The sequence below is a fragment of the Bombina bombina genome, chromosome 4 (genome assembly GCF_027579735.1).
Source record: "Bombina bombina isolate aBomBom1 chromosome 4, aBomBom1.pri, whole genome shotgun sequence".
In the NCBI taxonomy this organism is placed as follows: Eukaryota; Metazoa; Chordata; class Amphibia; order Anura; family Bombinatoridae; genus Bombina; species Bombina bombina.
The window spans coordinates 116671512-116699140 of NC_069502.1; the positions used below are offsets into that span (position 1 = coordinate 116671512).

At 36.5% G+C, this 27629-nt stretch overlaps 1 protein-coding gene across 1 annotated transcript in view; it reads right to left on the reverse strand.

The window, feature by feature from the left end:
• LOC128655987 (adhesion G protein-coupled receptor F5-like) overlaps nucleotides 1-27629 on the reverse strand; it is a 194214-nt gene that overhangs the window by 154906 nt on the left and 11679 nt on the right. The window contains exons 2-3 of the mRNA XM_053709613.1: nucleotides 11580-11701; nucleotides 3991-4054 (exon numbers count right to left, since the gene is read on the reverse strand). Coding sequence (XP_053565588.1) covers nucleotides 3991-4054; nucleotides 11580-11678 — 163 coding nt within the window. The 5' untranslated portion in view covers nucleotides 11679-11701. The remainder of the gene's footprint in view (nucleotides 1-3990; nucleotides 4055-11579; nucleotides 11702-27629) is intronic.

Here is a 27629-nt window from a genome sequence, read left to right on the forward strand (position 1 = left end):
AAAAGCTCACAACTACATCTTTAGAAGAAGAGAGACCTCCGCTGGATTCAAAGTTTACAGAATCCATTTATTTCTAAACATGGTATAATGCATTGGTATGTGAAAATACCAAAACAACTGTACTGTTAAATAAAACAACAAATCTATCTAAAATTATATGACATTTACATCCTTCTGACATTCCTTGGGTTTGGATAAAATAGAGCAATATGAACTGAATGCAAAAAATAAAAATAAATATATACACTCACTGGCCACTTTATTAGGTACACCTTGCTAGTACCGGGTTGGACCCCATTTTGCCTTCAGAACTGCCTTAATTATTTGTGGCATAGATTCAACAAAGTGTTGGAAACATTCCTCAGAGATTTTGGTCCATATTGACATGATAGGATCACGCAGTTGCTGCAGATTTGTTGGCTGCACATTTATGATGCAAATTTCCTGTTCCACCACATTCCAAAGGTGCTCTATTGATGCACTAATAGAACAATATCAATTAAGCCCTTGGGCTTTTAATATATCCGTTTCTACCTTTAAGGACATATCATGGTAATAATATTGCAGTCAATAGTAAGAGTAATACGCTTTGTACTTAAATCAATGTTTTATGTATTATTATAGAATCCGTCAATATGCCCCTACCAAACAAGTATAGTATAGTATTGTATTGAATGCAATATTATTACCATCACATGACCTTAAAGGTAGAAACAGATATGTTTAAAGCCCAAGGGCTTATTTGATATTGTTCCATTTTTTTTTTAGAGAAACTGCTTTTGATTGTGAACAAATGTGTATATGTATATATTCAACACAATTGGATAATAGCTGTATAGGTGTGGTACTAAAATATAAGGGATAATAAAAATTATATTTTCCTTATATCTTTAATTAGATACAGTCTTGACAAAGGTCCCTGTGAGGACCGAAAAGCTGACTGGTGTAATCCTATGAAGGATATCCTATAAAAATGAAGCCTTGAATATTTGAATTTATTAAGACCTGTGAGTGCCTCCTCTTCTTCTTAAAAAAAAAATAAAAAAAAAATGTTTTATATATACACATACACACACAGTGGCTATACTACACACCCCTGTTAAAATGTCATGTTTCTGTGAGACGAATGAGACAAAGAAATAATTTCCACCTTTAATGTGACCTATACACTGTACAACTCAATTGCAAAACAAACTAAAATCTTTTAGGTGGAGGGAAGTAGAAATAAACTAAAATAATATGGTTGCATAAGTGTGCACACCCTTAAAGTAATACTTTGTTGAAGCACCCTTTAATTTTATTACAGTACTCAGTCTTTTTGGGTATGAGTTTTTCAGCATGGCACATCTTGACTTGGCAAGGTTTGCCCACTCTTCTTTGCAAAAACACTCCAAATCTGTCAGATAGTGAGGGCATCTCTTGTGCACAGGCCATTTAAGATAACCCCACAGATTTTCAATTGGATTCAGGTCTGGGTTCTAAATGGGCCATTCCAAAACTTTAATCTTCTTCTGGTAAAGCCATTCCTTTGTTGATTTGGATGTATGCTTTGGGTCGTTGTCATGCTGAAAGATGAAGTTCCTCTTCATGTTGAGCTTTCTAGCAGAAGCCTGAAGGTTTTGTGCCAATATTGACTGGTATTTGGAACTGTTCATAATTCCCTCTACCTTGACTAAGGCCCCAGTTCTAGCTGAAGAAAAACAGACCCAAAGCATGATGCTTCACTGTGGGTATGGTGTTCTTTTGGTTATATGCAGTGTTTTTGCGATGAACATATCTTTTGGAATCATGTCCAAAAATCTTGGTTTCATCAAACCAGAACACCTTTTGCAACATGCTTTTGGGAGACTTCAGATGTGTTTTTGCAAAATTTAGCTGGGCTTGGATGTTTTTTTTATTTTAAGAAAAAGGCTTCCGTTTTGCCATTCTACCCCATAGCCCAGACATATGAAGAATACGGGAGATTGTTGTCACATGCACCACACAGCCAGTACTTGCCAGATATTCCTGCAGCTCCTTTAATAGTGCTGTAGGCCTCTTGGGAGCCTCCCAGACCAGTTTTCTTCTCGTCTTTTCAATTTTGGAGGGACGTCCAGTTCTTGATAATGTCACTGTTGCGCCATATTTTCTCCACTTGATGACTGTCTTCACTGTGTTCCATGGTATATCTAATGCCTTGGAACTTCTCCTGACTGATACCTTTTAACAATGAGATCCCTCTGATGCTTTGGAAGCTCTCTGCGAACCATGGCTTTTGCTGTAGGTTGCGACTAAGAAAATGTCAGGAAATAACTACTAGAACAGCTGAACTTTATTTGGGGTTATTCAGAGGCATTTTAAATGATGGCAGGTGTGTACTTACTCCTATTTAACATGATTTTGAATGTGATTGCTCAATTATAAACACAGCTACATCCCCAGTTATAAGAGGGTGTGCACACTTATGCAACCATATTATTTTAGTTTATTTTTACTTCCCTCCACCTAGAAGTTTCAACTTGTTTTTCAATCAAGTTGTACAGTTTATAGGTCGTATTAAAGGTGGAAAAAGTTCTGAAATGATCTCTCTCTCTCTCCATATACACATACACATATATTCACATACATACACACATACCTACATACATAGCTACACACATACACATAAAAGTGAGTACACCCCTCACATTTTTGTAAATATTTTATTATATCTCTTCATGTGACAACATTGAAGAAATTACACTTTGCTACAATGTAAAGTAGTGAGTGTACAGCCTGTATAACAGTGTAAATTTGCTGTCCCCTCAAAATAACTCAACACATGGCCATTAATGTCTAAACTGTTGGCAACAAAAGTGAGTACACCCCTAAGTGGAAATGTCCATATTGGACCCAAAGTGTCAATATTTTGTGTGGCCACCATTATTTTCCAGCACTGCTTTAACCCTCTTGGGCATGGAGTTCACCAGAGCTTCACAGGTTGCCACTGGAGTCCTCTTCCATTCCTCCATGATGACATCACGGAGCTGGTGGATGTTAGAGACCTTGCGCTCCACTACCTTCCATTGGAGGATGTCCCACAGATGCTTAATAGGGTTTAGGTCTGGAGACATGCTTGGCCAGTCCATCACCTTTACCCTCAGCTTATGACTGACCCCCCACCCCTTCAACCTCTGCAGCAATGCTGGTAGCACTCATATGTCTATTATCCAAAGACAACCTCTGGATATGAAGCGGAGCACATGCACTCAACTTCTTTGGTCGACCATGGTGAGGACTGTTCTGAGTGGAACCTGTCCTGTGAAACTGCTGTATGGTCTTGCCCACCGTGCTGCAGCTCAGTTTCAGGGTCTTGGCAATCTTCTTATAGCCTAGGCCATCTTTATGTAGAGCAACAATTCTTTTTTTCAGATCCTCAGAGAGTTCTTTGCCATGAGGTGCCATGTTGAACTTCCAGTGACCAGTATGAGAGTGTGAGAGCGATAACGGCAAATTTAGCACACCTGCTCCCCATTCACACCTGAGACCTTGTAACACTAATGAATCACATGACACCGGGGAGGGGAAATGGCTAATTGGGCCCAATTTGGAATTTTCCACTTAGGGGTGTACTCACTTTTGTTGCCAACGGTTTAGACATTAATGGCTGTGTGTTGAGTTATTTTGAGGGGACAGCAAATTTACACTGTTATACAGGCTGTACACTCACTACTTTACATTGTAGCAAAGTGTCATTTCTTCAGTGTTGTCACATGAAAATATATAATAAAATATTTACAAAAATGTGAAGGATGATAGATAGAAAGATAAAAAAAAATCACGTTTCACAAAGATCTCAAACCATTCTGGGAATTGAACAGTCAATAAATATACTTGACTAACATGGCTGTTGGTAGATCTTGAATACTGGATTAAAGAGCCATAAGAGCAGACTGAACAGTAAAAAAATAATTCAAACTGGATATATTTAAAGCAATTGAAATTTTTTTAATTTTATACTAAATAGCTTACCAGCACGCTTCTGTCTTGAAAATCTTTTTTCTAATAGGTTTTCTGACTCAAATCCATTGTGAACCTTAAAAAAAAAGAAAGGTATATTAAGAAAAGATGGTTTATATCTTAATATATTTTATGAAGACCTAAAGCAGGCATGAAGGGACATTTTAGTACACTAATGAATGTGGGCCTCAATGTTTTTTCTAACTAAAATGTTGAATGCTTGCTGAATTTCTTGCTAAGAAAATGTTAACTTTTTTTCTCTTTTGCAAATGGATAATTGCAATATTAAACAGTTGAATGTTGACTCTCAGACTTGACTGAACATCTATGGGAATCAATATTCAGATGTAAATATTAAAATGTTAACATTTTCTCTATAGAAAGAAAAAATAAATAAAGGACAGAGCAAATGTCAAGGGTAACATTTGTTCTCCCATTTTAATGACAAAATAAAAACATTTCACCCATCGGCATACTAAACATGGAGTTATTTTGTAGTAATTTTAGTGAGACTGCATTCGATCCAGGGCCTTATATATGTAGCATAGTTTAACCTTGCAGCGCAAAATGTAGCAGGAATACCATATCCCAATGTTATTTGCAATATACAGTGACCTCATTTATGCAATGTACAGATGAGATTGGGGAAAAGATGCCCAAAACATTGCTTCATAAAAGTTGTGTATGTATAAGCCTAAAATAAATACAATTTCTAATGTGGTCTCCAAAAAAAAAAAAAAGACCACAGAGTGTGAGTGTGAGCGAGTCTCTCTCTCTCATTTTATCATTGTACTTCCTAATCCTTTTGCATATAGCTATGTCAGTTAAAGTCCTCTCAAGAGCAGCAATCTACTAATGGAACCACCCATGTTGTGAGACAATGACAAGAGGCATGTGTGTGTGTGCATATTGCTGCTTCCTAGCCTACCTAGGCATTCTTTTCAACAAAGGATGCCAAAAGAACAAAGGAAATTTGATAAAAGAAGTACATTGAAAAGCTTCATAAAATTGCATGCTCTGGCTGCACCATTAAAGTTTATTTTTAAACTTTTATGTAACAAAAAAAACCACATTTAATTACTCTTATTTTCTGTGGGTGGGAGGAAAAAAAACCCCTAAACAAATCTTATGGCATTTTAACAAACAAATCCAGCCACTGTTCAGTACAAAGTTCAAACAAACTGAAATATTTTTTCCCTCAACAATTATGTAGACAATTCAGGGCAAAGCCTTGAGTTTTTTTTTATCTTGTCAATTTATCTGAGGTCAAATATAAATGACCTCCTGCATATAACGTTTCTCAGGGAAATATTAATTGTAAGTTTGCTGTCCCTTTAAGATTTCCAGGAAACATTCTACGTCCCTTTAATAACCTACACTCATACACAGTCTGTATGAGAGTGCTTATATGGCATACTGCCAACATCTGAAGCAGCTGGGCACTTGAAGACCGTGAATTCACTGAATCATTTGCCACCTCCTGCAGCAACCACTATAAGTCTTAGTACTATGTGTATAGTTACTTTCTTATGCACCCAAACTCAGAATAATAATCAAATGGAGAAATAATCATAATGTGGGATTTATAGGAGAAGGAATATATACCATTACACATAGACTAACTTCTCTTAAAGGGACAGTCTAGTCAAAAATAAAAATTTCATATTTCAGATAGGGCATGTCATTGTAAACAACTTTCCAATCTACTTTTATCATCAATTTTGCTTTTTCTCTTAGTATTATTTGTTGAAAGCTAAACTTTGGGGGTTCATATGCTAATTACCTAGCCCTTGAAGGCCACCTCTTATCTGAATGCATTTTGTCTTTTTTTCACAACTAGAGGGTGTTAGTTCATGTGTGCCATATACATAACATTGTGCTCATGCCAGTGGAGTTACCTGGGAGTCATCACTGATTGGCTAAAATGCAAGTCTGTAAAAAGAACTGAAATATGGGGGGCAGTCTGCAGAGGCTTAGATATAAAATAATCAGAGGTTAAAAGTATATTAAAGTGAAAGTAAATTTTAATAAACGCGAATGCTATGCATTCACCTAATCTAAAACTATATAGTCACTAATTTACTTTTCTTTATAATAGTGTGCAATTGAAAAATATTTATTATTATTAGTAGAGCGCCAACATATTCCGCAGCGCTATAAACATAGTTGGTATACAGGATAACATTTATAGGGATCAAATGGGTAGATCCCTTTCCTACCGTTTGTAATGTTCCTCTGCCCCCTGCTAGCTTCCTGCTTCTGTAGTCTAATACGTAAGAGCGGTCCCACCCGCTGTATACGTATGGAGCTGTGCTCGCGGTCGTGCAGACTATTTTTTGCACATGCACAATAGCACCCTCTCTGCTTGTAACTTGGTTTGATCACATACAAATTATTTTTGCACGCGGCTATCGTGAATGTGCATCTACACATACGGAGAAAATTCTGCGATAGCCGCATGTGCACTTCAACCCGGGGGCGCAGATAGACCAGTTAGAGACACGCCATTGGGGGACCAATGAATTTGATCTAGCGGTATTCGTCACAGCACATCAAAAAAAAAATGCATGCAGGCGGAGGAACGGGGGACAAGTTTAGCGGCTTGAAAGTTACCAAAAGTAGGATTTATAAGATGTTTAAAAAAAAAAAAAAAATTATGAAAGTTAAGTTACTTTTTAAAGTATTTTCATGACACACAGCGATTCGGTATACTTTACCTTCACTTTAATATAACTATGTTATGCAAAACTGGGGAATGGGTAATAAAGGGATTATCTATCTTTTAAACAATAAAAATTATGGTGTAGACTGTCCCTTTAAGAGAGACTTACCTTACATAGAGTTACAGCTGAGAGGCACTTAAGATCTTTTTAAATTCTAGGCCAACTAAGTTGGTGCCTAGGGCAGCAAGATTTCCTAGTGTAAGACTAAATACCCTATTAAATGATTTTTTGGGATTCAATATATATTGGAACACTAAATTGTTCTCCAGGTTATAAAGAAACACAAATAATCAAACATCTGTATCTAATGCTGTGACCAGTTGCTATTGTAGGTTATGTGAAACCAAAGTCCAATACAGTTTGTTGATTTTTTGTTTGTTTTTTTAAATATAGATATGGTACAATAAGATTCCACATCTCAGCTTTTTTTTTATTACACAAAAGCTAAAGACAAAACATACGTCAACAGTAATGTTTCATACAACAGTATTACCTAATATGGAGAAATGTGAATTTCGAGAGGACTAAAGACGTATTGGTTTAAATCATATCATGGAATTTTTTCAGATTAGCAATTTCATTGAATAAAACGTTAAAAGCAAAAGGCTGCACATATATAAAAATTCAATTTTAGCTATAACAGCACACAAATTGGGCTTTTATATTTTTCAATTAAAGGGACAGTAATTCTTTAGAGTGTGCCATTTTTGTCTTACTGTCCAAAGTTTACCATCAGTTTAACGCGCTAAAAAAGGTTAAACACACAGGTAACTCCTGTCCCTTAGTGGCAAACATTGAAACCTCCTGGAAACTACTGATCCTGATTGGGTCCCCAGAAACCTCCTGCTTGGTGCTCTGAAGTGGTACTTTACCTATGTATTTAACTACTTTAAGGTTTTTTTTTTTTTTATTAAGCTAGGGTGAATTAATGCATAATGTTTACATCAGACTAAAGGTTTATAATGTATGTTTTGTTATGGTAAATTAGTCTCGCTGTATAGAACAAAAGGAGCCCCCAGGGGCTGACTGCAAGCTGTTCTAGAGACTTGGCAGGGATTTTTCACTTACAGGTTGTCCCAGTTTATAGAAGTTATATAGACTTCATTGCCCCGCAACGTATTTTGTCGCATGGTTCTGTCCCTCTATTTCTAAGCCTGTGGGGAATCGATGTCTGGTTTTATTTCTAATTTTTCCTTTTTGTATAGGGAAGTGGACTGTTTTATATAGGGAGTGTATTCTAGTGGTGCTCCCTTGCACAGAGAGAGAAGGGATATAAAAGTTTTTATCTTAGTTAACCTGCATTAAACAAGCATAAATAGCTACAAAAACACACCTTGCTCAAGTTCTTTTTTTTTTTGGTTAGAAAATGGCAAAATGTTCCATCGCTTTCCCTCACAATGCATATAGGCAAGTCATTGTCATGGGCACACTCACAGGCAGGGGAGAGAATAAGGCACTAGGTAGCACATGTAGTATTATAAGGCACTAGGTAGCACATGTAGTATTATAAGGAACTAGGTAGCACATGTAGTATTATAAGGCACTAGGTAGCACATGTAGTATTATAAGGCACTAGGTAGCACATGTAGTATTATAAGGCACTAGGTAGCACATGTAGTATTATAAGGCACTAGGTAGCACATGTAGTATTATAAGGCACTAGGTAGCACATGCAGTATTATAAGTAACTAGGTAGCACATGCAGTATTATAAGTAACTAGGTAGCACATGTAGTATTATAAGGAACTAGGTAGCACATGCAGTATTATAAGGCACTAGGTAGCACATGTAGTATTATAAGGCACTAGGTAGCACATGTAGTATTATAAGGCACTAGGTAGCACATGCAGTATTATAAGTAACTAGGTAGCACATGTAGTATTATAAGGAACTAGGTAGCACATGCAGTATTATAAGGCACTAGGTAGCACATGCAGAATTATAAGGCACTAGGTAGCACATGTAGTATTATAAGGCACTAGGTAGCACATGTACTATTATAAGGAACTAGGTAGCACATGCAGTATTATAAGGCACTAGGTAGCACATGCAGTATTATAAGGCACTAGGTAGCACATGCAGTATTATAAGGCACTAGGTAGCACATGCAGTATTATAAGGCACTAGGTAGCACATGCAGTATTATAAGGCACTAGGTAGCACATGCAGTATTATAAGGCACTAGGTAGCACATGTAGTATTATAAGGCACTAGGTAGCACATGTAGTATTATAAGGCACTAGGTAGCACATGCAGTATTATAAGGAACTAGGTAGCACATGCAGTATTATAAGATATGGTTCTGTCCCTCTATTTCTAAGCCTGTGGGGAATCGATGTCTGGTTTTATTTCTAATTTTTCCTTTTTGTATAGGGAAGTGGACTGTTTTATATAGGGAGTGTATTCTAGTGGTGCTCCCTTGCACAGAGAGAGAAGGGATATAAAAGTTTTTATTTTAGTTAACCTGCATTAAACAAGCATAAATAGCTACAAAAACACACCTTGCTCAAGTTCTTTTTTTTTTTGGTTAGAAAATGGCAAAATGTTCCATCGCTTTCCCTCACAATGCATATAGGCAAGTCATTGTCATGGGCACACTCACAGGCAGGGGAGAGAATAAGGCACTAGGTAGCACATGTAGTATTATAAGGCACTAGGTAGCACATGTAGTATTATAAGGAACTAGGTAGCACATGCAGTATTATAAGGCACTAGGTAGCACATGCAGTATTATAAGGCACTAGGTAGCACATGCAGTATTATAAGGCACTAGGTAGCACATGTAGTATTATAAGGCACTAGGTAGCACATGTAGTATTATAAGGCACTAGGTAGCACATGCAGTATTATAAGTAACTAGGTAGCACATGTAGTATTATAAGGCACTAGGTAGCACATGCAGTATTATAAGTAACTAGGTAGCACATGCAGTATTATAAGTAACTAGGTAGCACATGTAGTATTATAAGGAACTAGGTAGCACATGCAGTATTATAAGGCACTAGGTAGCACATGCAGTATTATAAGGCACTAGATAGCACATGTAGTATTATAAGGCACTAGGTAGCACATGCAGTATTATAAGTAACTAGGTAGCACATGTAGTATTATAAGGAACTAGGTAGCACATGCAGTATTATAAGGCACTAGGTAGCACATGCAGTATTATAAGGCACTAGGTAGCACATGTAGTATTATAAGGCACTAGGTAGCACATGTACTATTATAAGGAACTAGGTAGCACATGCAGTATTATAAGGCACTAGGTAGCACATGCAGTATTATAAGGCACTAGGTAGCACATGCAGTATTATAAGGAACTAGGTAGCACATGCAGTATTATAAGGCACTAGGTAGCACATGCAGTATTATAAGGCACTAGGTAGCACATGCAGTATTATAAGGCACTAGGTAGCACATGCAGTATTATAAGGCACTAGGTAGCACATGCAGTATTATAAGGCACTAGGTAGCACATGCAGTATTATAAGGCACTAGGTAGCACATGCAGTATTATAAGGCACTAGGTAGCACATGCAGTATTATAAGGCACTAGGTAGCACATGCAGTATTGTCTCTGGTGCTTTTCAGCAGCACAAGACGTTTTAAGGAAAAAAAAAAAAAAGTTGTTGCCGTTTTTTTGTTTTGTTTACTCAATAACGTTCTAAAAAAAAATTGCAGGTTAAAAGGGACAGTCTAGTTCAAAATAAACTTTCATGATAAAATGTAAATTTAAACAAATTTTCCAATTTACTTTTATTACCAATTTTGCTTTGTTCTCTTGGTATTCTTAGTTGAAAGCTAAACCTAGGAGGTTCATATGTTATTTTCTAAGCCCTTGATGGTGGCCTCTTCTCTCAGAGCATTTTGACTGTTTTCCACCACTAGAGGGTGTTAGTTCATGTGTGTCATATGGATAACACTGTGCTCACGCATGTGGAGTTCCAGTGAGCCAGCTCTGATTGGCTAAAATGGATGTCTGTCAAAAGAACTGAAATAAGGGGGCAGTTTGCAGCGGCTTATATAATCACAGAGGTTAAGTGTATTTATATAACTGTGTTGGTTATGCAAAAACTAGGGAATGTATAATAAAGGGATTATCTTTTTAAACAATACAAATCTGGTGTAGACTGTCCCTTTAATATCATGTATAACCCCTTTTGTTAAAAAAAAATAAAAAAATCACTCTCTCACACATGCACCTATATTATCTCTACACACACATACATGCACAAATGCCCAAAATCCAAACTAAATATAAATATATATATATATATATATATATATATATATATATATATATATATATATATATATATATATATATATATATATATATATATATATATATATATATATATATATATAAAAATTTTATTTTTTTTATTTTTAATAAAATGATCAACAATTAGTATATTTTTCTCCGCCTGAAAATAACTATCTTCTCTGCCTGTGTCTTTGTTGTTTTTTGCGTGTTCTAAAATGCAAATAGTTTATATTTATTTTAATTAACATTTCTGATTACAGTACTGTACTAACAATTATATTAAAAAAAAAAAAAAAAAAAAAAAAAACTACCTTTAGGTTACATATATGAGCTTATTTCCAAATGTTTCCTAGTACCTACTGGCAACTTGTCAAGTGCCTGGGCCAATGAGCTCATAGCATTTAGATTTATATATATATATATTTTTTTATAACCCCTCTTTTTGGTAGAGCCCAAGTTCCCAGGTTGCCTTGTATATCTAGCTCTGCACAGAAAGATTTTAAATTCAACATCTATTAAATTATCTGTGTTAAACAGGTTATGGAAAGTGAATACACAAAGACCTTTAAAAGATTTCACAACATAGAAACAAGTTACTAACAGATACTCACCAAACTAGAAAGAATTGAAGGGGCGTCCCAAATATGTAAAGTATGTGAAGGTATCATAAAAGACAGTAAAAATAAAACACAGAGCCAAAGCAAACGCATCTTGTATTTTCTTCTGGCAAACTCTAAGAGAAAAAAAGAGAAGGGGAAAAGAAAAAACCATAAAAAAAAATATACGCATCCATGGCATAAATTATGGTTACACATTACTTTCAAATAGGCAGATATACAAATATAAACTGACTTTATACAAGAAGATAAGATAAAAAAAAATGGAAAACTGCACACACAGACTTCCTCAGGCACGGAATAAAAGGACCTTTAGTATTCTGTATCAGGTCCATAGGGATACTAATAGGGTTTTTTTGTCTGGACAAATTTATGCTTTATTATCTTAATTTTCAGTGTGGCAGTCCTATATGAACATCACAATGTTTTAGAAACACACCATATTGAATAGTCAAGGGTGATAGACCATTTGGTGTGGGATAGAGTCAGGGTAGACAGGTCAGGGACCAAATTGTGCATGAGTTAGAGGGGGTTGGAAATGGGACAAAGGCATGAGATACAAAACATTTTTTTTTCTTTATTACAATTTAAGTTTGTCACTTGTTATACTGCAAAATTAATTGTATTGATTTATGATGGAAATATTGTCATGCAACAAAGTGACGGTAATATCAAAACAATGCCATTTTTAAGCTTTCAAAATTAAACTTTCAGATAAAGCATGCGATTTTAAAAGCTTTTCAATTCACTTCCTTTATGAAAATGTGCAGTCTTTTTATATGCACACTTTGAGGCACCATCTCTGACTGAGAATGTGCAAAAATTCAAAGAATATATGAGTTTTGTGATTGGCTGACAGTTGTCACATGATACGGGGGGAATGGCAGTAACTGCATTGTATTATTATTATGCATTTGCTAATTAATGGTTCTTTACGTAGTAGATGCTATCAGCAGACATTTTAATAAAACTTGGTTACAGAAGAAAAACCAAGTAGGAATGATCAAAAAGTCATTCTTTATAGAAACAAATGCTGAATATGGCTGCAGCATTCAGCCATTTTCGGTGCCGGATTTATAAGTGTACAAATGCTACATATAAATTCTGAATATCCAGAGATATTGGTGTATTGCACTTTTACACTAATAAAACAGCCGTATCTTGCAGCCCACAACCATATTCAGCATTACTATAGCGAATGCCAAGTTTTCACCCATTCCTAAAAATAAGTTACAAAAACATACAAAAACCATCTAGGTCTCATCAATAGAAAGAAAAGCAGTTATATATTAAGCCATAAAATAGATACACTTCCTTAAAAAGGGACAGGAAACCCCAACATTTTCTCTTTCTTGATTTGATGAAACGTACAATTTTTAAACAACTTTCCAAGTTACTTCTATTATATAATTTGCTTCATTCTCTTGTTATCCTTTGCTGAAGGAATATCACTGCCCTACTGGCAGCTAGTTGAACACATCTAGTTAGCCAATCACACAGGGGCGTAATTATGGCCTAGTCCAACAAGGCCGGTGCCTAGGGCAGCAGATTTGGGATGGGCAGCACATCTGCCCTATCCTCTCTCTGTAAAAGTGCAGGCTTTTACAGAGAAGACAAGGCACGCATGCTGATTAAGGTCACTCTTTACAGGCAGTGCTCCTTTAAACCGTTGCTTCATTTAGAGCAGTCGGCATTTTTGCAGTGGAAGCATTCTTGGTAAGAAACTTGCCCGGGGATATGCTTACAAGGTGAGGCTGGAGGAGAAGACCTTGTGTCGATATGCTGCCTCCCCTTGTCATTGTGGTGGGTCTGCTAGCGCAGTGCTTATTGCAGGTCTTAGCAGCTAACAGACTGGATGTGCCTGTGCACTGCTTAGATCAGCTTGTGATGTCTAATCATAAACTCTCAGCACTAATGTATGTTAGCTACTAATAACTAGCTTTCTCTGCATTCATGAACCCATGTAGTAAATAGTAAACGGACACTTAAAAAGTTTCATTACTTAAATGATGGTAATTAAATGTATGTTGTTGCATGTGAAGGGCAGTGATTGTTTTCAAAATGTATTCTTCTTTCCCTCCATTCCTTTCTCCCTCCCTTCATCCCTCAACTCCCTTCCTCAACTCACTCACACTCTCTCTCTCCCCCCCGCTCAACTCCCTCCCTTATTTATTTCCCTTCCTTCCTCACTTCTTTCTCTCAACTCCCTCCCTTCTATCACTTTCTTTCCCTCCCCCTTTTCTCCTCTCCCTCACCACTTTTCTCTTCTCTCTCCCTCCCTTCCACTCACTCCCTTTTCTCCCCTCCCCTCCCCTTCTCTCAGGGAGAAAATTATATGAGATGCATGCAATTCAACCCACCTGTATGCAAGTGTTTTGCTAGCCATTTTCTTTTAAATTGTTATGAAGAGAAAAAAAAACACACAACATTTTACATACAAAACCTAAATACACCACTCTAATGCTAATTACTAAGACCTTGAGGGCCACCTCTAATTTCAATGCATTTGCAGTTTTCACAGCTAGAGAGCATTAGTTCATTGGTGCCATATAGATAACATTGTGCTCACTCCCGTGGAGCTACTTATGAGAGGGCACTGATTGGATAAAATGCAAGTCTGTCAAAAAACAAGAACTGTCTATTGATATAGCAGTGACAGATATGATTTAAACCATTTAAATAGTTTAAGAAATACATTTATAACATTTAAATTAGCAACAATAATAATAAAAAAGAAAGAATATGTATATTTGTAATTGCACACAAAATAATGAACATGTGCAACTTGAAACCAGGGTCCAGACAGACAAAGACTAAATGAAACAAACAAAACCCAGAGAATAAATGTATAAATCCTCATTAGCACTGCTGTATTTCATTTGTGCCAAGTTTCAAATCCTGACTGGTGTAATAAGCAGCTAGTTTATTAATCAGCACCTGCTTAGATAAAGTGGTGATAACGTTTTGTTTGACTTTGATGTAGACTCAGCTATGCATTGGGAAAAATAATCTATTACTGCTTGAAGGTTCATTTGTTATTAGCACATAATTCTATCGCAGTCCTGTGTTCTCCATGAATTCATAAGAAAAAAAATAATGTGTGTATTTAGGGTAATGTGTGATTAAGACGACTGCTCTGTAAACTATACAGATATTGCTCTCCTAATGGAAGTTGAATCATAAGCTTGTGTTTAAAAAAAAATTGCAAAAGATCTGCTCTTAAAGGGACATTCAACCCAACAATTTTCTTTAATGATTCAGGCAGAATATACCTTTTTTTTTTTTTTTTTAACTTTGCATTAATAATTAATTTTATTAATTTGTAAAAAAAAAAAAAAAAAAAAAGACACTTTTCCTAAAACAATTTGTCTTCTTATTATTGACCTATCAATTGCTCTAGTATTACCAATTTAACATTTTGCTCCTTAATTCTATTGCAGTTTTGATAAGACTTAGGGGGAATTATGACCCAACAAAGGACATAGCAGAAATGAGGAAAGAGAAGGAAGAAGCTGCCAGTTAGAAGAAAGTTTCAATTATCCAACTGTTTAAATCACCCAATTACAGACAGCCCCTACTTGTTTCTCTGGTACTTCACATTTCCCAGCAATTTTCTGGAATCAATGGAGTAAGTGCAGTAAACCTTATGCTTGGGGCGCGATCCGATATAGATCGCAGTTTGCGGCGCAAGCGAGGAGACCGGCGTCGCCCGCAGTTTCAGCTCGCAACTCGAGCCATCCCATATAAGTCGCCGTCAGATGCTAACGTGCCGTAAGTCTGACAAACCAGCGATGTCCAGAAATCTGCGTAAGTACAAATTTCTGGCGTCGCCAGTGACTTGCGGCACGTTAGAATCTGCCGGCGCCTATAAAACCTGACTAAAGTTTAAAACACCCGCACTGTCTAACACGCCTCCCTAACATAGCCCGCACTGTCTAACACGCCTCCCTAACATAGCCCGACAAGTCTAACACGCCTCCCTAACATAGCCCGCACTGTCTAACCCTCTATCCGCTATCCCCCCTCACTAGCCTAACAATAAAAAAGCTATTAACCCCTAAACCGCCGCTCCTTTACCCCGCCGCAACCTAATAAAGTTATTAACCCCTAAACCGCCGCTCCCGTACCCCGCCGCCAGCTATATTATATCTATAACCCCCTAAAGTGAGCCCCTAACACCGCCGCCATCTATATTAAAATTAACCCCTAATGTAAGCCCCTTACACCGCCGCCATCTCTATTAAAATGATTAACCCCTAATTTAATCTACCTACCCCGCCGCCAGCTATATTATCTATATTAACCCTAAGTATATTATAGTTAATATAGTTATTACATTATATATATTAACTATATTAACCCTAATTATATTAGGGTTAATATAGTTACTATAGTATTTATATTAACTATATTAACTCTATCTAACCCTAACACCCCTAACTATATTTATATTAAATTAATCTAATTAATTTATAAACTAAAATATTCCTATTTAAATCTAAATACTTACCTATAAAATAAACCCTAAGATAGCTACAATATAATTAATAATTACATTGTAGCTATGTTAGGGTTAATATTTATTTTACAGGTAAATAGTTAATTATTTTAACTAGGTATAATAGATATTAAATAGTTATTAACTATTTAATATCTACCTAGTTAAAATAATTACCCAATTACCTGTAAAATAAATCCTAACCTAAGTTACAAATACACCTACACTATCAATAAATTTAATAAACTACAAACATCTATCTAAAAATACAATTAAATTAACTAAACTAAATTACAAAAAATAAAAAAAGATTACAAGATTTTTAAGCTAATTACACCTATTCTAAGCCCCCTAATAAAATAATAAACCCCCAAAATAAAAAAAATTCCCTGCCCTATTCTAAATTAAACAAATTTCAAAGCTCTTTACCTTACCAGCCCTTAAAAGGGCCTTTTGTGGGGCATGCCCCAAAGAATTCAGCTCTTTTGCATTCAACAAATACAATCCCCCCCCCATTACAACCCACCACCCACATACCCCTATTCTAAACCCACCCAAACCCCCCTTAAAAAATCCTAACACTACCCCCCTGAAGATCTCCCTACCTTGTCTTCACCACACCGGGCCGAACTCCTGATCCGATCCGGGCGATGTCGTCCTCCAAGCGGCAAAGAAGAAATCTTCCTCCGGCGATGTCATCCTCCAAGCGGCAAAGAAGAATTCTTCCTCCGGCGACGTCTTCCTCCAAGCGGCAGCAAAGTCTTCATTCTTCCGGCGGCATCTTCAATCTTCTTTCTTCGCTCCGCCGTCGCGGAGCATCCATCCCGGCCGATTGCTAAACTTGGAATGAGGTACCTTTAAATGACGTCATCCAAGATGGCGTCCGCCGAATTCCGATTGGCTGATAGGATTCTATCAGCCAATCGGAATTAAGTTAAAAAAATCTGATTGGCTGATTGAATCAGCCAATCAGATTCAAGTTCAATCCGATTGGCTGATCCAATCAGCCAATCAGATTGAGCTCGCATTCTATTGGCTGTTCCGATCAGCCAATAGAATGCGAGCTCAATCTGATTGGCTGATTGGATCAGCCAATCGGATTGAACTTGAATCTGATTGGCTGATTCAATCAGCCAATCAGATTTTTTTAACTTAATTCCGATTGGCTGATAGAATCCTATCAGCCAATCGGAATTCGGCGGACGCCATCTTGGATGACGTCATTTAAAGGTACCTCATTCCAAGTTTAGCAATCGGCCGGGATGGATGCTCCGCGGCGGCGGAGCGAAGAAAGAAGATTGAAGATGCCGCCGGAAGAATGAAGACTTTGCTGCCGCTTGGAGGAAGACGTCGCCGGAGGAAGAATTCTTCTTTGCCGCTTGGAGGATGACATCGCCGGAGGAAGATTTCTTCTTTGCCGCTTGGAGGACGACATCGCCCGGATCGGATCAGGAGTTCGGCCCGGTGTGGTGAAGACAAGGTAGGGAGATCTTCAGGGGGGTAGTGTTAGGATTTTTTAAGGGGGGTTTGGGTGGGTTTAGAATAGGGGTATGTGGGTGGTGGGTTGTAATGGGGGGGGGATTGTATTTGTTGAATGCAAAAGAGCTGAATTCTTTGGGGCATGCCCCACAAAAGGCCCTTTTAAGGGCTGGTAAGGTAAAGAGCTTTGAAATTTGTTTAATTTAGAATAGGGCAGGGAATTTTTTTTATTTTGGGGGTTTATTATTTTATTAGGGGGCTTAGAATAGGTGTAATTAGCTTAAAAATCTTGTAATCTTTTTTTATTTTTTGTAATTTAGTGTTTGTTTTTTTTTGTAATTTAGTTTAGTTAATTTAATTGTATTTTTAGATAGATGTTTGTAGTTTATTAAATTTATTGATAGTGTAGGTGTATTTGTAACTTAGGTTAGGATTTATTTTACAGGTAATTGGGTAATTATTTTAACTAGGTAGATATTAAATAGTTAATAACTATTTAATATCTATTATACCTAGTTAAAATAATTAACTATTTACCTGTAAAATAAATATTAACCCTAACATAGCTACAATGTAATTATTAATTATATTGTAGCTATCTTAGGGTTTATTTTATAGGTAAGTATTTAGATTTAAATAGGAATATTTTAGTTTATAAATTAATTAGATTAATTTAATATAAATATAGTTAGGGGTGTTAGGGTTAGATAGAGTTAATATAGTTAATATAAATACTATAGTAACTATATTAACCCTAATATAATTAGGGTTAATATAGTTAACATATATAATGTAATAACTATATTAACTATAATATACTTAGGGTTAATATAGATAACATAGCTGGCGGCGGGGTAGGTAGATTAAATTAGGGGTTAATCATTTTTATATAGGTGGCGGCGGTGCAAGGGGTCAGATTACGGGATAGATAAGGTAGATGGCGGCGGTTTTAGGGGCTCACAGTAGGGGGTTAGTTTATGTAGATGGCGGCGGGGTCCGGGAGCGGCGTTTTAGGGGGTAATAACTTTATTAGGGATTTCGGGGGGGGGGATCGCGGTTGACAGGGAGATAGATATTGCGCATGCGTTAGGTGTTAGGTTTATTTTAGCAGATCGCGGTTGACAGGGAGATAGACATTGCGCATGCGTTAGGTGTTAGGTTTATTTTAGCAGCTAGTTTAGGGAGTTACGGGGCTCCAATAGTCAGCGTAAGGCTTCTTACGGCTGCTTTTTGTGGCGAGGTGAAAATGGAGTAAGTTTTCTCCATTTTCGCCACGTAAGTCCTTACGCTGCATATTGGATACCAAACTGCGCGGGTTTGGTATACCTGCCTATGGCCCAAAAAACTGCGGGCGACGGCAGAAATATACGCGCGTAACTTCTAGCTTACGCCGTATATAGGATACCAAATCTGCGCAATTATTGGCGTCGCCGGCTTTTGCGGGCGACGCTTTATATCGGATCGACCCCTTGGTCTCTAGGGCGCAATACAGTCATGGTGGTACTTAAAGGGATAGCATTTTCTCCAGAACATACCATTTTAATCAACTTCCAATATATTTCTAATATCAATTTTGCTTCATTCTCTTGGTATCCTATTTTGAAGGAGCAGCAATGCACTACTGGGAGCTAGCTGATCACATTTATAAGCCAATCACAAGAAGCATATATGTGCAGCCACCAATCAGCAGATAGCTCCCACCTTCTGAGCTTTTTAACAAAGGATACCAAGAGAACGAAGCAAATTGGAAAGTTGTTTACGATTGTATGCTCTAGCTGAATCACAGTTTTGGGTTTAATGTCCCTTTAATTTTAAAAATAACTTTTATACTTGTCACAGGCACCCGAGTGCAAGGGTTAAACCCCTACCCCCCTACTACCTCACCCCTGTTTCTCAGCGGATTTGGGCTCCACAGAGCAACCACAATCTCTAGAAGTCTGTGTGTGCTTGTTTTTGTGTTCCTACTTTATCAGAGGAGAGCTGGTATCTGACCGGAAAAACCCTTAGGCTGGCCGGGCTCCTGGAACCCTCAGTCAGCAGCCTCACAACGGACACCCACATAACCCCTCTCAGGCTGGCCGGGCTCCTGGAACTCCCGGTCAGGCACAGAACAGCAGGACACCCGCTAACTTTGCCCCTGGTTGCCCCAGAGACCCGCTCTTTTGGGGATGGGTAGCCCCTAGGGAGGACAAGGGGTGGTGTAATTGCCAGAGGGGAGCTACTTGGGGAACTGGGGGTTTTGGGCACCCCGAACCCCCAAATTATTACCAGGCTGTAACTCCGGTCCCCAGTAACGAATCATGCCGTTTTTTGGGCTGTAGCATCTGGGGACAGAGAGCTTTAAAATGACACTCTAGAAGTGCTGCCGCTTCACCGGTATAACCCCAAAACCACCACCCCTGTGTACTAGGACTCTGTGGTTGCTATGGAGGCGCCAGCTTGTCTGGAGGGGCGGGAAAATTGTGGGATTGTCCTTTGTCTTATCAAGATGAGTTCCTGTATAAATGTTGTGTGTTTGTCCCAATAAACTGTTCTTCTTTGTTCCACCTAAATGCTAGTTGTCTAGTTATTTGGGTGGGGATTGCTGAAATCACTCTCTCTCTCCGCTACATAGCGGCTGGTTCCAGGTGTTGGAAGATTGTTTCGGCGGAGCTACCCAGTCAGAGTAGCAGGGGATCTGTCACAATACTATTCATTTTAAGGGATGATTTAACATTCAACCTCAGACATACAAGGAACCGCTTTATTAGTTTCTCCAATTAAAAGGTTCTTTAACTCAGAAGTCAATGTCTGCTGATAATAGAACAGAAATATTTACATTCTTAATTCTCAAATAAGTCAACAAGTAAAGCAAATTATCTAAATATTATGACACGAAATGTAGGAAGATATTTTGTAATGAATGGATTTTCTTTATTGTGGTATTCATTACTTTAATTGCCTTTTTGTAACAGTTGTCTCAGCACCATTGTTCCTTTAAAATCAAAACATGAAAGTATAAACATGCAATATCAACATCTTGGTTTATTTCATATGATACATATTAGACATTAAAAAAAACAAGCACAAGGATCCAGAAACTGATTTTTAATGAAGCAAAGTATTCAAAGTATAACGAGTTGTTTCATCCCTTCTTTCTTAAAGCTGTTGGCCATTTAAAAAAAATCATAATTTCCCCCTAAATTCACCTTTTCCTTCATGATTATTATTATTTTTTGTATTAGAGTATCTCAATATTACAGAATTAATCTCTATTCATGTAATATTTACACCTCAATAGATCACAGACTAAGATGTCAAGTTCCCCTATGTCTCTTAACCTAGTGGTGTTTGCTACACACATATGCAAGCTCACATAATAAATGTGCAAAAGAAAACTGCATTAGTGTCTTTTATAGATGTTGGTCAATATGAGCACAAGACTTTTTTGTCTAATAAGAGCAGATGTATTTAAAGGGACACCCAAGTCAAAATAAAAACTTTTATGATTCAGAAAGAGCAGTCCGTTTTAAGACACTTTCCAATTTACGTCCATTATCAAATTTTGCCCATTCTTTTTATATTCACACTTTCTGGGGAACAAGATTCTACTGAGCATGTGCAAAAGTTCACAGGGTATACGTATACTAGAATGTTATTGGCTGATGTCTGTCACATGATACAGGGGGCCGGAAAATGGGAGAAAATTTGTCAGAAAAAAAATCTATTGCTTATTTTAAATTTAGAGTAGATGTTAGCTGATCTGTTTTTTATTATGCACTTGTTAATAATACAATTCTACTGCATTGAGTGGTCATTTACGAAACCATGTCCTTTCCCCCTTTAGAAAGGAAGATAATGTTGCTTTCACCATGTGTTAGCACAAAGAGGCATATTCCTTTAAAAGACACAACTAAATAGGTTAGTCACTTTTTGTTCCAAACTAGCATAATATTGGAAGTAACTATATTTAGATTGTTAATTAAATGTAAAAAATAACTCTTGGTAAGTGATTGATTTAAGACTAAATCCTTATTTTTAGGTTATAAAAACTAAATAAAAAAATACTATGATGGCTTCTGAAATAATTTAAGACTATTAAAGAAAGTTAAGTATGGCTATTTTGTTTTCCTTTCAAAGCTCAAGATTAGATTCTAAATATCTCTTAACCATGTATCAGAGAGGGATATGATAAATTGCTACGCAAATGGTTTAATCTCTTTGCTACCTCAGAATGATAATGCATAGAGGAGGAATAAAATCAAATATTTTAATGTTTCTAGTAGAGTATGATTTTTTTTTAAAATAAAATATGGTGCATTTGTGAAGCTGAAACATATTGTACGATATAGGCAAGGATCCCAAGCCCTTTCCCTTTAAAAGTGATTCCACAATAATCTGCAGTGGGTGAGAGTTACACTTTAAGCAGATCTAGGTTTAGTGGAACTGTCTGTGTTAGAAATCTTGTATATTCAACGCTCCTCTGATAAATCACCTACTGTACAACATTTCACTGTCACAATGCTGACTTTTATAGGCAGAAAGTAAATTTTTTACTAAATATATAACACACATAACATATATACATACAATATACTTCTAAAAATATCCAAATGTTCAATAACCTAGCTATGCATAGGTAATTTTGCTTTCACATATGTCAGTATCTACTGACTTTGGGCATTGTCTTATTGAACAAAACCAGACACACACAGGATTTCCTCTAATTTTGCTGTCTCTTACACAGTTTTTATTAAATAAAAGTCCTAAAAAATAAAACTCTCCCTTATTTAGAAACATAGTACAGAGTTTAGAAAAGTGGAGATCTTGACAAAATGTGAGAAAATAAACCTGAACCTGTAAACATAAGAGCAGTTGAAATGTCCCCAAAACCTTTTTAATACGAAGCTTTATTACTATATTAAAAAAAATGTCATTTTTTCTAATGTATTGCTTGAAATGCTGTCATACTAGATTATCTGTTTGCCTACAAGTCAGGCACGCTAACGTGCATTAAGAAGGAAATATGATTACAAAGGGAATACTCTGAACTTGGCAACAGTTCACAAATAAAATTATTGTGATAGGTTATCATTCCGAGGATTCCTTAATGACACAAACTTCAGTAACAGCACCGGTCAGGTAAGATGAACATACATACTCATTTAAAGGGATTTAAAAGCCAATAGTGTCTGTTTGTACAGAACCAGCAAACTACTGGCTACTTATGAAGTAGCCGGGTGTAATATTTTCTAATATTTTCTGCTATCCAAAGTAAAAATTGCATAGTTTAACATAAGTGTTTAAAAGATAATTTGTGCAATAAAATAAATTGAGCATATTTAATATTGGCTAAAATTTTAGCCAGGTGGTCAGTAGAAATCAACCAGGTGGTGCATCCACTAAAATGCTCCTGGGGAGAATGGATAGAGAGAGAGATAGAGAGATAGTAGAGAGATACATATACACATATACACACACACATCTACAGTCGTATGCAAATGTTTAGGCACCCCTGACAATTTCCATGATTTTAATTTAAAAATAACAAATAACTGGACACAGTAATATTTCAGTAGTAAAATGAGGTTTATTGGATTAACAGAAAATGTGCAATATGCATCAAAACGAAATTTGACAAGTGCATAAATTTGGGCACCCCAACATAAATATTGCATCAATATTTAGTAGAGCCTCCTTTAGCAGAAATAACAGTCTTTAGATGTTTCCTATAGCCTGTTATGAGTGTCTGGATTCTGGATGAAGGTATTTTGGACCATTCCTCCTTGCAAAACATCTCCAGTTCAGTTAGGTTTGATGGTTGCCTAGCATAGACAGCCCGCTTCAAATCACCCCACAGGTTTTCAATAATATTCAGGTCTGAGGACTGGGATGGCCATTCCAGAACATTGTACTTTTTCCACTGCATAAATGCCAGAGTAGATTTTGAGCAGTTTTTGGGTCGTTGTCTTGTTGAAATATCCAGCCCCGGCATAATTTCAACTTTGTGACTGATTCCTCAACATTATTCTCAAATAGCTGCTGATATTGAGTGGAATCCTTGCAACCCTCAACTTTAAGAATATTCCCAGTACCGGCACTGGCCACACAGCATGCTGGAACATCCACCAAATTTTACTGTGGGTAGCAAGTGTTTGTCTTAGAACGCTGTGTTCTTTTGCCGCCATGCATATTGCGCCTTGTTATGACCAAATAACTAAATCTTTGTTTCATCAGTCCACAGCACCTTCTTCAAAAATGAAGCTGGCTTGTCCAAATGTGCGTTTGCATACCTCAACTGACTGTTTGTGGCTTGTGCAGAAAATGCTTCTTCCGCATCCATCTCCCATACAGCTTCTCCTTGTGCAAAGTGCGCTGAATTGTTGTACGATGCACAGTGACACCATCTACAGCAAGATGATGTTGTAGGTCTTTTGAGGTGGTCTGTAGGCTGTTTTTGACCGTTCTCATCGTCCTTTGCCTTTCCGATATTTTACTTGGCCTGCCACTTCTGGCCTTAACAAGAACTGTGCATGTGGTCTTCCATTTCCTCACTATATTCCTCACAGTGGACACAGACAGCTTAAATCTCTGCAATAGCTTTTTGTAGCCTTCCCCTAAACCATAATGTTGAGCAATCTTTGTTTTCAGGTAATTTTAGAGTTGTTTTGAGGCCCCAATGTTGCCACTCTTTAGAGGAGAGTCAAAGAGAACAACAACAACTTGCAATTGGCCACCTTAAATACCTTTTCACATGATTGGATGCACCTGGCTATGAAGTTCAAGGCTTAATGGGCTCACCAAACCAATTGTGTGTTCCAATTAATCAGTGCTAGGTAGTTACAGTTATTCAAATCAACAAAATGACAAGGGTGCCCAAATTTATGCACCTGTCTAATTTCGTTTTGATGCATATTGCACATTTTCTGTTAGTCCAATAAACCTCATTTCACTACTGGAATATTACTGTGTGCTTCAGTTATTTGATAGATCAAAATTAAATTGCTGATCCAAACACCCAATTATTTATAAATGAAGATCATGGAATTTGTCAGGGGTGCCTAAACTTTTGCATAGGACTGTATCCATCTATATTAAAAAAAATAAAACAAACAACTAGATTTGTCTTCCTTCCTTATTACCCAGTCATTAACACATAATAAAAGAAATTAATCTCATTGATGGCAAGCTTTCAACATTCATTTAGAATGAATGTGTATAACATTGGTAAGCTTAGTACATGTGCCAAAACAATTGCCCAGCCCAACTATCGTGTTAATACAAAAAAACAAAACAAAGTCTATACTTACCCACACAAACTTAATTTAACAAATAAAAAATAAAATGTGAAATTAATTTGGTCTGTGTTCTGAAGACCACAAATATCCTGTTGGATCAGGTGTGATCTGGTAAATATCAGTTGGACCTTTCTGACCAAAGTAATACTGAGACAATACATATCTACATATCATCAACTGCAGTTCTGCTCTAAATATTGCGCTATTAAATGTATTAAAATACAGGAGTCGTCAATCTTCTCAAACAAGAGACCACCCTAGGATTTGTTTTACACATAGGATAGTGGAACACATTTTAAACATTACCTATATAGATTTTAAACCACTATATTCATATCACACAAACACATACAGAATACAGAGAAGTCAAGTATGTAATGTATATTATAAATGAGTAGAGGAAAGCAACGCATTTGTGTGGTACACTATATGAGGGTTCTTTTTTTCTCCAAGACCCAGTGCTATGATACCACATACCTTCTTGCCCCTATTTTTATGCTTGGTCTCAAAATTTCTGAAGTAATACACAAAATAGCTGCCCATTTTAGCAAAGTAACTAAATTGTGTGCCTACTTTATTCCTAATTGTAGTCAAACTTGAAAGTGTTGTAAAAGCTAATAACATACACACACACACACACACACTCATACAACATACACCATACACAATCATACAACATACACACGTCACGACCCAGTAATGGGTCCCGACCCGTGGTTTGAATATCCCTGCACTAGATTGTAAGCTCCTAGGCAAGATGTTTTGTATACTTGACACAATGAAGGCCAATGTTGCTAAAGTGATTTTACCCATTTAAAGTAAGGTACAAACATACAGCTATGGCATTAACGTCACAATTCTAGCACTTACATTGTATTACTAAATTTAACTATGCTTACACAGAATAAATCTAGCAAGAATCCAAGCAGTTAAACCAATAAATTGACACTTTGCATTTAGCACTGATATAAATTGCCCTTAAAGAGACATGGAAATCAAAATGAAAAACTTTTCATGGTTTAGATAGAGCATGAATGTTTAATTTTTGACTGTCATGTTCCTTTAACATTTAAATGTTTTGGTTGTTCAGTGAGAGCTTTTCAGTATAATCAAATGATGTTCTTTTGCTAAATACAGGTATTATGGGTTATTCAAAAATGAACAAGGAACATGAAGCCCAAAATTATTCTTTCATAATTAAGATAGAACTATGTTTTGCAACATTCAAAAAATTAAACAAATTGTGACACATTAGTTTGCTTTGAATGTTACAACATTCTAAAATTTGTTTAATGTAATCGTATTTCTAATGCTATCTTTAAATGTAATATTTCAATTTGAACTTTGCTAATAATTAAAGGGATACTAAACAATTTTTTTTTCTTTAATGGTTCAGATAGAGCATGCAATTGTAAGCCACTTTCTAATTTACTCATATTATCATTTTTTCGTCGTTCTCTTGCTATCTTTATTTGAAAAGCAGTATTGTAAAGTTTACAAGCCTGTCCATTTTTGGTTCAGAACCTGGGTAGCGCTTGCTGATTGGTAGCTAAATGTATCCACCAATAAGCAAGTGCTATCCAGGGTTCCGAACAAAAAATAGGCCGTCTCCTAATCTTTACATTCCCGATTTTCAAATAAAGATAGAAAGAGAACAAACAAAACAAATATGAGTGAATTTGCTAAAAATGGCATGCTCCATCTGAATCATTAAAGAAAAAATGTGGGTTTAGTATCCCTTTAAATTTATATTCAAATGTTAATATTCAATCTAATTACGAACATTCCAAAACTGGAAATATTCGATTACCGAATTTTAATGGATTTTAATTCTTATCAACATTCGATTGTCCAAAAGGAATGTCCATAGGACTATTCATTCTACCGAACAAACTACACTTTCAGCACATTCACCCATACCTAGGTAGAACATACCATTTTAAACAGCTTTCAATTTTACTTCTATTATCACATTTGCTTCATTGTCTTTTTATACTTTATTGAAAGAGCAGCAGTTCATCACTGGGAGTTAGCTGAAGACAGCGGTGAGCCAATGACAATAGATATATATGCAGCCACCAATCAGCAGCTAGCGCACAGCACCTGAGCCTATCAACATATGCTTAACCAATTAGAACAAAGCGAATTTGAAAATAGAAGTGAATTTGAAAGTTGTTTAAACTTGTATGGTCTACTTGAATCTTGAAAGAAAATATTTAGGTTGCATGTCCCTTTAAAGGGACATTATAGTTGAAAAATGCTATCATGCAAATGAAATTGAAATATTTAAAAGGGGCATTTAAGTAACTAAAAAAAAAAATATATTATTCAGGAACCTTCCTACCCGGCCAGATTTTCAGCATACCTAAACTGGAGTGAAATAATCAGATAATTAGTAAACATGGTTTTTAACCCATGGTAATCTGAAAATCTGGTCTGTTATAGAGGCCTGAGGACAGGTTTGCAAATGTACTTGTATAATGTAATGTGCTTCATTCTCTTGGTATCTCTTGTTAAAAAAAAATACCTAGGTAGGTTTAGAAGCAGCAATGTCCTACTGCTGATTGAAAGCTGAACATAAATACATATGCTCTTGTCATTGGCTCTAAAAAAGAAAAGTGTAATAGTTTTGCTGTGTGTCTAATCCAGATACTCCGACAGTGCTACTTTGTTTTTAAATGTGTGTGTTTTTTATATTCATCCCATGTAGAATGTTTGCTTTTTAACTTTTGAGAGTAAGAGTTGTTTTATTTTTTGTTTCCCTCTTTGCGGATTTACCTATGTGCTTAA